General features: G+C 45.6%; 1 protein-coding gene across 1 annotated transcript; it reads left to right on the plus strand.

Annotated features, from left to right (window-relative positions):
- Positions 1-1,831: 1,831 nt before the first annotated feature.
- Positions 1,832-6,767, plus strand: LOC105062894 (F-box only protein 27-like). Its single transcript, XM_074370854.1, has 6 exons — positions 1,832-1,882; positions 4,811-5,214; positions 5,307-5,465; positions 5,546-5,641; positions 5,814-5,949; positions 6,624-6,767. Exons 1-6 carry the CDS (start codon positions 1,832-1,834, stop codon positions 6,765-6,767), a joined length of 990 nt encoding a protein of 329 aa, XP_074226955.1.
- Positions 6,768-15,135: the final 8,368 nt, after the last annotated feature.

The following is a 15,135-nucleotide window of genomic DNA, read 5'->3' on the forward strand; positions in this document are numbered from 1 at the left end:
TCCTTATCCCCTTCAGATTCACTCACATACCTACTTCTCAGTTGCCTGAAACTGCAACTTTGTTCCTGGACTTTCTATGCCCCTTCCCTGCTGCATTTTTCCCCCATAATACTTACCACCCTCCTATATTATGTTATTCACATCTTTACTTATTTAGCATCTGTTTTCAGCTCCAGGAGTGTAAATGCATTACCTGCTGCATTCATTCTTGTGTCCCCAGTACCTAGCCCAGGGCCTATAAACAATAAATGCTCAGTAAATGCTTGTGGAACGCATGAGTGAATGCAGCACTTTCTCACAGGGTTACATTTCCATTTTAACTAGATTCTTCTACAGGGGGAGGGGCTGATGAGTCATGACAGTTATGACCCACGTCAGGAAATCGTTGTCCACCTCTGGGAACAAAGGTGACGGCTCACATTTAATTCAGGAAAAAATTGAGCTTCTGATAAAAGACATATGACTTGCCCAGTTCAGGAGGGGTGGAGCTGTTTGCCTCTGACTCTAGATCTGATGCTTTGAACCCCGGTACTGCGCCGCCTCCTGGAGGGGTTGCTGTTAGTGGGGATGTGATTGTCACTGCTCTGGAGAAGTGGGTTTCTGCTGGGGACTCTGTCTCTGGCATGAGATGGAAAGGTCGTGGGCTACTGGGATTCCCCTTGATGATGGCCAACGCTTCTTAAGCCCTTCCACCCAGGAAACATGACGATAATAATAATAACAGTAATAACGGTGTCCCATCCTAGGCACCTTGCTGAATGTCTTAGGAGGACTGTTTCATCAGCTCCTCTCAATTCCCATCCCATTTTACAAAATGAGAATATGAAGTCTGGGAAGGGCAGCAGCCTGCCCAAAGTCACACAGCTGAACAGGGTCCACGGCGAGGTAGCTGCTGATCCCTCTTCTTACCTGCTGTGCGGGGCATCTGATCAGGGCAGTGACTTGACGGAGTCAGTCTCAGATAGGAGCTGGTTCTCGGGGTGCAAGTGGAGGCAGGTGCCCTGAGCCCCTGGCCCTTCTCCACCTGCAGTCCATGAACTTGGCATTGAGCCTAGAGAAATTGTTAGTATCAATTCCAAGCCCAAGACTGCCAAGGTTTCAAATCAGAGCTGTGACAAACCAAACACTCCATATCTGCCCCCTCCCTCCAGTCCCACTCCCCACCCCCACCCCTAGATGGCTTTAGTGTTTTAGGTTAACACCTGTCCTGATATAGGCTTAGTAGGTGCTGTCAAACAATTCTGCAATGTGGTACTACCATCCTCGCTCCCACAAGCTGTAACAGAGCTCCAACCAATTGCTCCGCACTCTCAATAACACTGGTTGCTTTTGTTTGTTTGTTTATTTTGGGTATGTTGTTGGGTTTTTGTTTTTTTTGGTGGATGTGTAGTGGTTTTAACTTGCATTTCCCTGTTGATTAAGGAGTTGAACACCTTTCACGTGGTCAATTTTTTTTTTAATTTTTATTTATTTAGAGGTGGAGGTAATTAGGCTTGTTTATTTACTTATTTTCTTAATGGAGGTACAGGGGATTGAACCCAGGACCTAGTGCATGTTAGGCATGTGCTCTGCAGCTGAGCTATACCCTCCAGCTGCGGTTAACCTTTTTAAAATCTATACCTCCACCCATCCTCCCAGGATTATTCTAATGCAATCTCAGACAGCCTATCATTTCCTCCAAAAATACTTCAGTGTACATCTCTAAAAGATAAGGTCTCCCCTTTATTAACGGGAATTGAAAGACCTTTGTCACACTTAGGAATTATTAATGTCTTTTTAACTATATGGGATGACCTTTAATTACAAAATGGGCCATCAGCGGTATGCAGTAATGTTACTGGGCGTGGTACACCAGATGCCGCAGCCCTGGCTGAAGCCCTTGGTAGGGATGCTCACCTGGTCTGCTGTTTTGGATATTCTGGCTAGACAGTCCTGAGGGCATTAGGTATGGTGGATTCCTCTGGAAGGAGGCAGCCCCTCAGTACCCTCCAGGGCCATCTCCCCTTCCAGGGAGGGCCCTCCTACCCCTCACCCTCCACTTTGTGCAGACCCTCCCTACTCACTGCTGTCCCTCCAGGCCCTCCTTGGTCCTTCCAGCAACTTGCCCCTCTCAGCTCTTTCTTTTCAAAGCCTGCTAGGTGTGTGTCCCATTGGAACAGGTTGGTGTTTTGATCTTTAAAGCCTCTTCTGTTGTTGTTATGTTTAACCTAGAAAATTACCTCTGGCCTGAACTTTTCTTAAGGTCTTGATTATTTCTAAGTGTGGCTTCAGTAGGAGGAATTCCTTTTTTAGGGCAAAGAAGTTTTGTGGGATTTGTGGCTCTTTTCTGCTTTTGACCCCCGAGAGGCTGGGTTGGGTGGGGAGCTGAGAGGGTTTTACCTGAAATTCCATCTCCCCACCAATATCCAGACACCCCGCCCCCACAAAGGAGAGAAGGGCCTGCCAGGGCTGAAATGCCTGGTGAAAGGAGTTAGATTACCAACACCCAGGACTGTCCAGACTAAATCCTACCTCTAGGGAGTTAGCCTCCTTTCAAATCTGTCCCACCCTTCTGAAAGAAGAGATGTGTTAACTAGTTACCTGCTCCCTCCAAACCTCCCTCTACACACAGGGCCCATTGCCAGTCCAGTTCCTTTCCTGGAATGAACACCGTGAAGCTTGCCTCCCCACTCCTGTTAACAGGATAGGAGAACCAAGGGCAGGGAAGCCAAGTTGGTGGAGCTTCTAATGTCCTCGGAATTATTTGTGTAGCCTGCCTCCCAGTGCTCTGAGGCTCAGGAATTTTCTGCTCCTGCAAACCAGACTGGCAGGTTTTACCAAGAAATAGCAGTCTATATCTGAGGAGGAAATTTAAGAATGGGACAAGACACTCACTTGTCAGTATCTGAACTTGTATCTTACTTGAGGTTTTTTAACTTTTTAAAAAACTACTTTTTAAACTCATAGTTGGATCATAATCAATTTTCATAATCTTATTATCAAAAAGATTCTTCCAGTATACACATTACATTTAAAAAAAATAAGTTCTGCTATGGACAGAATGGTATGATTTCTAAGATTTGCTTCAAATTGCCTGGAGGACCAAGTCAGGTAGGGGGAGTAGAGATGAAGGCAGATTGGTCTGGAGTGAACTGTTGGAGCCAGTGCTCTTACCTTGTTCCACTTTGGGATCTGTTTGAAAACCTCAATAGTCAACATTTTCTTGAAAATTCATGTATTGAAAAAAAAATTAAGCCCATGTAATAGTCACTCCATCTCTCAGAATTCAGGGTCTCCCCACCCAGACTGCTTACCCCTCATTCCCTTCCCTGCTCTGCTTTCCCGCAGCGCTGATCCCCTTCCAACACACCACGTAATTTACACTTCACATCTACCGCTCACCGTGGCCCATGTGAATTACAGTCAGATTGTAGTAGAGAATAACCTTTGTTTTGCTGGAGGTTTACAGGGACACCATGACCTAGCCCACGGGGAGGGCTGCAAGAACAAAGAATGCCTGCAGCAAGAAGATTACAACAATCAACCACACCCCCTCCCTTATTTTTTGTATAAGAATAAGCTGTATTCTGACTAGAGGAGGATGGTTCTCCAGGACATTAGTCTGCCATCCTCTTGATCTGCCGGCTTTCCGAATAAAGTCGCTATTCCTTGCCCCAACCTCATCTCCTGATTTATTGGCCTGTCGTGTAGCAAGCAGAATGAGTTTGGACTCAGCAACAAGATTTAACACTTCTTCAATAATAAAACTGTTTCAATCTTTTCTACATTTGTGGAGAGGATTTCGGGGAAAGGGTGTTGGCAGATTTTATGTTTAATGATTTCCCCAACAGTGTATAATTGGCTTACTCTGCCTCCTGTTCACTGTGTCTTTCCCCCTATAAGCTAGGTTCTATGTGGGCCAGAATATACGTCTCATTTTACTTGCTGTTATTTAAAATTATATGTGTAGCTTGCATTTTTATGGAGTCAAATAGAAATGCATTTGAATCCTGCTGGGGCCCGTTTTCTCCTGTGAAGTAATCGCCCAGCCTTTAAAGGTAATGGGAATTTTTGCAGGAACTAACAAATATGAGGACTCCCGCCGAAGCCTGATCAAAATAACAGCATCTGTTCAGCACCAAGCACCTTACAGGGACACTCCAAGGGGCCACTGGTATGGACCAAGAGTGACAGACTCTGGATCCCGGTGCCCCACCTCTCTCTTCTGAGGCTTTCAATTAGGTTGGGTAGTTACCCAGTGGTCTGAATACCATCCCAAGGAGGGGCTGTCTGGAGAATGGGGGCGAGGGAACGGGTCCGGGAGGGGCTGATTGGTCAGTCTGGGCAAGGCGGAGGGAGGGGAGGGCAAAGACTGGGAGGTCAGAGGGAGGATGGGGTCAGGGGTTAGATAGTGCTGGGAATTAAGAGGGAGGGGCTGGCGAATACAAAGGGCTGAATTAGAGACTGGGGCGAGTGAAGCAATGTGAGAGCCCACCGTTGAGGACTACTGGCTGACATGTAGGTTAGACCTCGGGGTTCCCTGAGGCCACGGAGCGGGTCGGCTGCTGGGGTCTGTGGTGAGCACGGTGGGAAGGAGTTGAGATGGGTGGCTGACAAGGACCAGCCGGGAGACTGCGGACTTGAGGAAAGAATTCGAGGTGGTGAGGATACGGAGGTGGCTGATAGCGTTTGGGAGCTGACAGTCTTGGGGTACGGCTGGCAGGGGAGGGGTTGGGGGACGAGGCGCTGCAGGTCCCTGACGTCTTGACACTGGATCTCCAACAGGGACAGCCTACCCTGGCGAGGAGATCATGGGTGTCTTACCCTCCAGGGGCAGGCTGGTCGGGGTTCCCCCGTCGTTCCCGAGCCCAAGGAAGCACTGGGTCTGAGCCAACTGCCCCCGGAGCTGCTCCTGGCGGTGCTGAGCCTCCTGCCCCCGCGCACGCTGCTCGGCCGCTGCCGCCAGGTGTGCCGGCGCTGGCGCGCCCTGGTGGACGCCCCGGGCCTGTGGCTGAAGATCCTGGCCCGGGACCACCGCGCCCTGTGGCCGGTCGTCCGCAGCTGCCTGCCGCGCGCCGACGCCGCCAGTGCCTGCCTCCTGGGCCGCTTCTGCGCGCGCGGACCCATAGGACGCAACCTGCTGTGCAAACCTGAGAGTGAAGGTGTGGAGCCCAGGAAAGGAGTCCCTCAAGCCAGCCCGCCGAAGGGGGCGAGGGGCGGGGCCGGAAGGATTTGGTGGGCGTGGCTGCCCCGGAGTCAGTCGGCAGGGCCGGAGGGGCCGGAGGGGCGGGGCCGCTGGGAACCCCCTGAGACTTATCCTGTGGCAGCAGCAGGCAGGAGTGGAACTTGGGCACAAACTTTTTGAATTTAACAGATGGCTTCCAGAAATGGATGAGGCTGAGCGATGGGGACGACTGGCCAGAGGAGGAAAACTGTCAGGTCATTCCTGGACTCCCTTATCTGACCTACCTCCTATCTGCCCACAGGTAAATGGGCCTATTCCCAGGGGCCAGGGCCATTGTGAGTCCTTAACCTGTTCTCATTGACCTTTCTCCCCCTTTCCTAGGTGTTGTTACAACAAGAAAGTATTGGACCTGGAGGAGGAGGGTTTCTGGCCGGAACTCCTGGATAGTGGCAAGATGGAGATTTACGTCTCCCACAGGTGAGTGGGGTGATAAAAACAGCCCTTTTGCTGAACCCTGACCTTTGCTTGAGTGACTTCACTTAGGCCTCCTAACAACCCCTTAGGACACAGCAGGTCAAGAAATGACTTAAGCACCATCACAGCTGCACTGGCAGCAAGCCCAGCCCCCAGGGTCTCCCTTCTCCCACAGGTGGACAGACCAACAAGGCACGAACTGTGTCTATCAGCTAATTGCCCAGATTCTTGATGCCAACCACGTCATCTTGGACCATTTCTCTCCTAAACCTTATCCCATCCGGCAGTGTAGAAACAATGTCATCTTTGAGGTGAGTCTCTGACAAGGGTGAGGGGGAAGGTCGGTGGAGTCTATGATGAACTATTGCTGCATAACAAATTGCCCCCAAATTTAGTGGCTTAACATCAACAGCAGTGATTTTATCACCTCTCCTGGTTTCTGAGTGGGGCTCTGCTGGGAGCTTCTGGCTCTGGTCTCTCACATTGCCACATTTAGACACTGGCTGGAGCTGGGGGCAGGGTGGGTGCAGTGTGCACACAGCAGCTGGTGGTTGGCCAGCATCTCCTGGTTTAGTATCAGAGCTTGGTGGTGGGACCTCTGTCTGTGGTCTAGTTTGGGCTTCCTCACAGCATGGCGGCTTCAGGCCAGTCAGACTGCTTCCTGGGGGCTCAGGGCTCCCCCATGAGGGTTCTGAAGAAACCAGCAGAAGCTGCATTGCCTTTCTGACCCAGCCTTGATGAAAAGTCACTCAGCATCACATCCACCATACTCTTGGTTACAAGCAAACCCACCCAGATTCAAGGAGGTGGGGGGTGATTAGATACCACCTCTGGATGAAGAGTGGTCTGATTCTAGAAGTACAGGGGGCACTGGAGGAGCTGTTGCAGCCGTCTGTGGAAAATTCCACCTGCCAGAAGGCCCCAACCTCAGCTTTTGAGGACAAGGCCATGGCACAATGGGACTTACCTCTTTCTCTGCCTACAGGTCAGCCATGTGTTCTCCAACCTCAAGACGGGTGTCCGCTTTGTGTCTCTTGAACACTGGATCTGGGATATGGAGCTCTACTCTGAACATTGTGGAATCTATTTGCCCGACTCCAGTGTGATCGTGCAGGTCATTCTGTCCTAGTCAAAGGACTGTCCTTGCAAAACAACCTGACTGTGCCTTCCAGGAGCTGCGACCATTGGTTGGGACATCCTATTTGTTAATCAAGGGCTTGTAGCTCCCTGGCATCCTGGGATCTCCTGGGTCCAACTGAGGGTCCTACTGGGCCGTGGGTCCAACTGAGGGTCCTACTGGGCCCTGGCTTCCGGTTCTGGAAGCCACTAGAAGGGAGTTCCTACATAAGTTTTACCTGCTGCTGCTGTTCTAAGGCAGCCCCTGTCCTTCTGAGTGGAGACCTCCAGGTGAGCACAGGGAAATGCTGGAACTGGCTGGATCCTCACTCTCCCTCCAAGGCCTTCTGTTTCGGCCCCAGTCCCCTCTGCCCTTGTCTCCTCTTTTTCTGCTCAAGAAGCTTTACTGATGCCTTCTGGGAAGCCCTCTCCTTTGGTCTGAACTAGAACCTCATCCTTATGGCTGAGAAAATTCCTGCCCCCTTGGGTGGTGAACTTAACCTCCTGAGATTTCAAAACTGGGACCAGGACTCATAGCTGAAAGTCACCTACCTCAAAACAAGTTTGGAGTCAGATGTTTCTGCCTACCCTGTGAAAAATGAAGTGTTCCCCTGAGCCCAACCATACCCCAAATTATATGATGTATAAAATTGTTTTGCTATTTTGAAATTCTTTTCAAACTTGGAGAGAATAAATCAGCAGCAAACTATCTGCCAATCATATGTAATAAATGTATTACTTTGACAAAAGTGCCTCAGATCTTTTTTCCCCATTATTCTTTCTCTTTACTAGTTTTCAGAAGATCCTCCTATTAGCTCATATATAAATGTGTAAATATACACACATGATTACTACACGTAACCCACTTCAGAGTTGTCGTCTATAAATCCCTTTGCCTTCCACATTTATCTGCCAAGGTCCTGTCCATCCTTTTTCTAGTTTCTTAAGGTGAAATCTGAGTACCCTCTGCAGGACCCCTCAGGGAAGGGAAAAGGTGGAAGGAAGAGGCACATGGATTCTTATCTTTGTCTGTGTGTTTTTCTCTTAGGATTCAAACGTGCATCTTTCCTGCACCACTGTGGTGAGTCTCAGGAGTGAGGACAACTCTACCCTGAGCCCCCCAAGTCCCTCTGGCAAATATCCGGGCATGGGGGTTGTCTTGGTCATACAAACAAACAGTGGTGGCAGTAGTGGGACAACTAGGAGCATCCTGGCCTCCTAAAATATGGCTCCATTATTTGGGGAAAAGGAAAGGGGTGGGGAATGGTGAGATCCTACTGCAGCTGGCCATGGAGTTGCCCATGGTTTGGAATAGCATGAGCTGCTCTCTGTTTGTGACTGAGTCCCACTAAAGCCGAGTTCTCCAGCTGAGTCTATGATTAACCTCTCCATCCACAACTTCATTTCCTTTCTTGTTCCCCTCAAAATTGAGAAGCATTAAAGAAAGGGGGGGGGGATTGAAACTGAGCAGCGTCATGGGGGGCCCTCCAGGTTGTGGAAGCCTTTCCATGTCTCCCCTTCTTCATAGGAAAGGTTCCTCCTCCTAGACTTTCCTGGAAAGAAATTTTCACATCTTGATGTATGGGGAAGTCATTCTGGCTTATATGTGATTTAACTCAAGTTTTATGTAACTAAAACAGCCTGTGTGTGGCCTATCAAACATATGTTGTACGTCTGCTTTGATCATTAAAGAAAAGGGTGCAGTGACCACAGTTAAGGAATGTTCATGTGAAGAATAAAGATGAAATGCCTCCCTTCCTAGGATGCCAGTGCTGGTCCTCCCTGCATGACTCCCTTCCCAGGAGCCAAGGCCACACTGACTTACTGGGTAAGTGTTTGTCTTTATAACCTTAAAGGAATGTTTCCCTGACTTGTTTGATGGTCTTTGTTCTGACAAGGTAGAAAATGATGTTGAAAACCATGCTTCTCTGAAGCATTTCCTCCAGCTTACCTGAGAGGCTGTCTTTCGGATTGTAATCCTCAGTTTCCCTCAAATAAAACTCTTTTCTATTCCTATAAGAGATTGTTTAATCATTATGTTCATTGACATTGCTATAGACATTGATCACACAAAACCCCACCTGGGGTCTACTTTGGACTGGCCCTCGGTACCAGGCAAGGGCCCCTTGAGCAGCTCGGCTTCACAGCTCCCTTCAGGTGTTTCAGTGAGTGTTTCCTTATATTCAGAGCTCCTTGTATTGGGTGGTGGTCCATGACTTTTATTTGAACGGTGATCTTAAGAATTCTAGACTTAAGAGGGTACTGGTACATCTCCTAGGTGCAGAGGACCAGTGGTTCCTCACTTGGTGTGGAGCCAATACTTGCAAGTACTTAATCTAACCCTCAAATGGCCAGGATGGAGTGCTTTTGACATTCCCAAACTGATTTTTGCATGCACAGTTAAAAGGAGCCAGCTTGATAAAACATCTTTTCAAAAGAGAAATAGGTCTCCTGGGAGACAACTTGAAGTTATAACTCTTTCCATGTCCTTGAAAGGCAGACACAGCCTATGTTGCCTGAGAGGCTGCAGCCTTGGCTCAAATAGAAGAACTTGATACCAAAAAAGAATTAAAAATATAGGGCAGGGGTTAGAGGGAGGAGGAAGGCCTTTTAAAACTCAAGCAGGAAAACTATGAGGTCTCTGTTTGTGTCTACCTGGATATCTGTGTCTGTGTGTACATTATAAATATGATATGTTTGTATGTCCAGATAATATTATAAAATTTCATTTGTAAAAGGGCTCTAATTGACTTCAAAGTAACCACTTAAAAATCAAATATTTCTAAACATTACCCAAAACTAACTCAGATTTTTAAAGGATCACGTGCTCTAGGATTCATCTTTAATAAGTGAAACAACTTTGAGTTATTGGTTTGATTAGTGTGGAGTTGTCTTTAGAGTCATCAGCATTAAACGTAATACATTTACTTGGCGCCTAGGTTTACTACAAGTCAGTAAACTCATGTCATCTCTGCTTCGAAATCTGTCAATAAGAAAATCATGTTGGTATGATGATATTTTCAAAAATAATGAGATAGAGATACATGGAATAAAAGTCTGTAAGTGAACTCTTTAAGAGTGATTGTTTTATGGAAGAGGAGTTCTTCCTCCTGCAACATACGCACAAAATTCATGTGCATAAAGTTATTCATTGCAGCCTATTTGTAATTGCAAAATATCGGAAACCATCAAAATATCTATACATGTGAGGTGGCTCTTGATCCTGCCTCTTACCTGCTGTGCGGGACATCTGATCAGGGCAGCAACAGGACGGAGTCAGTCTCAGGAAGGAGCTGGCTCTTGGAGTGCAGATGGAGGCAGGTGCCCTGAGCCCCTGGCCCCTCTCCACCAGCAGTCCATGAAGTTGGCATTGAACCTAGAGAAATCGTTAGCACCAGTTCCAAGCCAAGAATGTGAAGGCTTCAAATCTGAGCTGTAACAAACCAAACACTCCATATCTGCCCCCTCGCTCCAATCTCACCCCCTACCCACAACCACTGTCCTGGGAAGGTACATGCCTTGGGTTACTTTCTCCTTTTTCTACATATGTTTGTCCAACAATTATTGTAGAGCATTGTTTTATGTTAAGTTGTATGTAAATGTGATGTCGTACTCACCAACCCACAGCTTCACATTTGCCTTGAGGACATGCTTTTGGATTCGTCCATGTTGCTCCTTCTGGAGATCCTGCCCTCTTGTGTGCCAATATCTAACTCTTCTTTAATGGTCTTCATTCAGGTTTTATAAATTTCTTCCTAAAGTATTGCATATCTTTCATTGGATTTATTCTGAGCCTCCTTAAGATTTTGTAAACAGGATTTTAAAAAATTATTAATAGAAATTCTTAATTGGCAAAATGTCAAATTTACCATCTTAATGACTTCTGAGTTCTGTAATGGTAAGTATATTCACACTGTTGTGGAACCAATCTTCAGAACACTTTTCATCTTGTATAACCAAAACTCTGTACCCATTAATCAGTATCTCCCTGTTTCACCCACCCCAGCCCCCAGCAACCACCATTCTGTTTGGCCTCTATGAATTCACCTCCTCTAGAACTTCATAGAAGTGGAATCATACTGTTTTTTTCTTTTTGTGTCTGGCTTATTTCACTTAGCACACTCTCCTCAAGGTCCATATTGCAGCATGTATTAGAATTTCTTTCCTTTTTAAGACTGAATGCTATTCCATCGTGTGTAAGCAGCACATTCTGCTTATGCAGTCATCTGCCAATGGACACGTGGGTTACTTCCACATTTTGGCTGTTGTGAATAATTCTATGAACATGGGTGTACAAAGACCTCTTGAAGGGGTCCTGCTTTCAATTCTTGTGGGTAGATACCCGGAAGTAGGATTGCTGGATCATATATGGAATTTAAATTTTTTCAACTTAAGTATTCTCGACAAGGACTGATCGTCTTCTCTGAGTTGTCCAATATGACTTATGCCAACCTCCAACCAATATGACTTATGCCAGCCTCCTTATGTATGTACATTGTGCATGCCCATTATTTTACATAGAACTATAGATACGATCAACAATTTCAAGTTATTTAGACATCATTATTTTAATTGGAGTTTTGAATATACATCGAGAGGCACAAGAAATTAGTACTCTATAAAAAATACAGAACACAATCAATACAGCCAACAATGATAACAAAGTCAGAAGCAAAGATTTAAGCCATAAAGCCTCAGAACTGAACTATATACCTAAGATTTTATTGAGACTAGAAAGGAAATCCTTCAATGCAGAAATTTTTATTTTCTATGTGAGTCATTAGATGGTTATATCAAGGGATTCATCCGATATGAAAGCACAACATTCTATCTGGATTATAGCACAAGATTCCGCCTGCAAAACAGTTTTTAAAAAGCAAGAACCATTTGGTTTTGCAACATCACTTTCTCATCATAGAAATTTCAGAATTAAGTAAATTAATTGAAGGTAGTAAACAAACATATGCTAAGGGGGAAATTTTTTATAGATTATGGGAACATCTGAAAAGTCAGTGACAGGAATTATGAAGCGCTTCTATTGGCCTTGTATTGATCAAGGAATTTGATGACAGATCCAACAACCAGTTAAATTGCCCCCAGTAGCTATACTTTCTGATAGTGTTACTACAGAGTTTTCTTTTCATCCTGAACACTGGGGCAAAAACATAGCTAGAAATAAAACAATAACTTTTCATTTTGATAGTGAGACAGACATTTGATAAACAGTGCAACTGAACCAGTAGCATGGGTCTTATAGACCTGGTCCAGCCTTTCGGCTCAGTTGTCTGTTACTGTCTTCTTCTCATCCTAGCTTGGTGATTCTTGTCTTAGTTGAAGCCAGGTGCTAGAGACAGGGGTCAAAGTCCATTCACCTGAATGAAAAATCAGCCGATAACCTTATGGATGTTCCCTTGTATGTTATTTGTTGCTTTTCTCTTGCTGATTTTAATATTTTCTCCTTATCCTTAATTTTTGTCAATTTGATTACAATATATGTTCCTCTTTGGGTTGATCCTGTGTGGTACTCTGCGCTTCCTGGACTTGGGTGACTGTTTCCTTTCCCAAGTTGGGGGAGTTTTCAATTATTATCTCTTCAAATAATTTCTCAGGTCCTTTCTCCCTTCTCTTTCTGGTACCCCTAATGTGAATATTAATGTGTTTCACATTGTCCCAGAGTTCTTATAAACTATCCTCATCTCTTTTCATTCTTTATTCTGTTCTGCAGTAGTGATTTTCACTAATCTGTCTTCTAGATACTGATCCATTCTTCTGCCTCATTTGGTCTATTCTTGGTTCCTTCTAGCATATTATTCATTTCAGTAATTGTATTCTTCAACTCTGTTTGGGTATTCTTTATATTTTCCAACTCTTTGCTAAAAACTTCACTCTGTGCATTTATACTCCCCTTGAGTTCTCTGACAGTCTTTGCCATCATTACTCTAAACTCTTTCTCAGATAGATTGCCTATCTCCTCATCACTTATTTCTTCTTCTGGGATTCTGTCTTGTGCTGCGGCCTGGAAGATATTCCTCTGTCACATCATATTGTCTATCTTTCTATTTGTATTTTTAGGTAGCTTAGTTACATTTCTTGACCTTAGAGAAGTAGATGTCTGTGGGAGACGTCCTATGCATCATTCCAGCAGTGCACTCCTCTCTTATCACCCAAGAGCCAGGATCCAGCTGGTCCACAGGCTTTGGGATTGTTGTTTTCTTATTTCTGGTATCTGCCCCCTGGTGGTTGAGGCTGGACTAGAGGCTTATGCAGGTTTCCTGGCAGGAGGAGTTGGTGCCTGCCCACTGCTGGGTGAAGCTTTGTTCTGGACCTCTGGTGGGTAGGGCCCTGTCTAGAGGCCTTTGGGTTCAGGAAGGAGTCTGCTGATGGGTGGGGCTGCATTCCCACCCAGTATGTTTTTTGGCCTGAGGCGTCCCAGCCCTTAAGCATACAGGCTGTTAAGTGGGGCTAGGTCTTGGTGCTAATGACCCAAGCAAGATGTCAGACTCCAGGAAAGCTCATGTAGAAAAACACTCTTGGGGTGTCTGCCACCAGCTTTTATGTCCCCTGAGTGAGCCACAGCTGTCCCCTAACTCCCCAGGAGATCCTCCAAAACCAGCAGACAGGCTCTGGCCCAGGTTCCTATGAAATCACTGCCTCTACCTTTGGACCTGGCATGCACAAGATTCTGTGTACCCTTCCCAAGACAGTGAAGTCTCTGTTTTCCCCAGTCCCGTGGGGCTCCTGGAGTTAAGCCCCACTGGTCTTCAAAACCAGATGTCTTGGGATCTATTCCTCCTCCCAGTGCTGGAACCCCGGGGTGGGGAGCCTGTTGCGGGGCTTAGAACTCTCACTCCTGTGGGAGGGCCTCTATGACTTAACTATTCTTCAGCTTGTGGGTGGCCTACCCCCAGGGCCTAATTATATCATGAGCACATGCCTCCTACCATCCTGCTGTGAGTCCCTCTCTATGCTTCCAGTTGAAGACCTTTTTTGCTAGGTCCTGCTCTCTTTTTTTTTTTTTTTTTTTTTGATGGTTGTTTAGCAGTCAGTTATGGTTTTGTTGTAGTCGCAAGAGGCAAGCTTGTGGTCCTACTACTCTGCCATCTTGACTGGAAAATCTAGATTGTATTCCACAGCAGCACTACTGACAACAGCCAAGACAAGGAAGCAACCTAAATGTCTATTGACAGATGAACAGATAAAGAAGTTGTGGTATATATACACAATGGAATACTACTCAGCCATTAAAAAGAATGCCATTTACAGCAACGTGGATGGACCTGGATATCATCATACTAAGTGAAGTAAACCAGAAGGAGAAAGAAAAGAAAATATCATATGATATCACTTATATATGGAATCTTAAAAAAAAAAGGCACAGAATGAACTTATTTACAAAACAGACATAGACTCACAGACATAAAAAACAAGCTTATGGTTATGGGGGTGGGGAGGGATAAACTGGGAATTTGGGATTTGTAGATATGAACTAATATATATAAGATAGATAAACAAGGACCTACTGTATAGAACATGGAACTATATTCAATATCTTGTAGCAACCTCTAATGAGAAAATATGAAATGGAAAATATATATATATATATGTATGTATAAATCACTCTGCTGTACACTAGAAACTAACAAACATTGTAAATTGACTATACTTCAATTAAATAAATGGGGTGGAAAAAAGAATAAGAGAACTGAGGGCAGGGAAGCCAAGCTGGTGGAGCTTCTAAACGTCTTTGGAATTATTTGTGCAGTCCGCTTCCCTGTGGTCCAAGGTTCAGGCATTTCTACTTCTGCAAACCATCAGACTGGCAGGCTTTCCCCCCAAATTCCCAACCACATCTCCAGCAGAGATGCACCTGCATCCCAACATTCCGTGGCCACCCTGGTTACTTCTCTCTGTAGCCAGCCACCACACTCCAATTTGCAGCCTCTACTATCTCGAAATGAAATACTTAGATCATGAAACCTCCACTGAGAATTCTTTAAGTGTTAATAAAATGCCCCCAATACATATATAGTGTAAAGGTGAAATAAAAGGAAGAAATTTACTATTAAAAGAATATCTATTTCACTATGCAAATGATGCTTGGGCTTGGTCCCAATAAGATTCAGCTACTCAAAGTGTGAAGCTCCCTAAGGCCCATGGCTGGCATTGCTTTGATGAAGAGATTCTGTGGTTTTCAGAATTGGAGCACAACTAATAAAGTGCCAAAAAAGCCAAGGACAATCTTCCAATTGACCCAGTAGTCGTATTCCTGGAGCATCAGCGTCTATTAATACACTTTACGTTTATATGCAAACTGGAATTGGGTTCTAGGCTCAGATTCATAGGCTTTCCTCCTGAAAACACACAGAACTTTGACTAGGAGA

The sequence above is a fragment of the Camelus bactrianus genome, chromosome 9, assembly GCF_048773025.1.
Source record: "Camelus bactrianus isolate YW-2024 breed Bactrian camel chromosome 9, ASM4877302v1, whole genome shotgun sequence".
Taxonomy (NCBI): Eukaryota; Metazoa; Chordata; class Mammalia; order Artiodactyla; family Camelidae; genus Camelus; species Camelus bactrianus.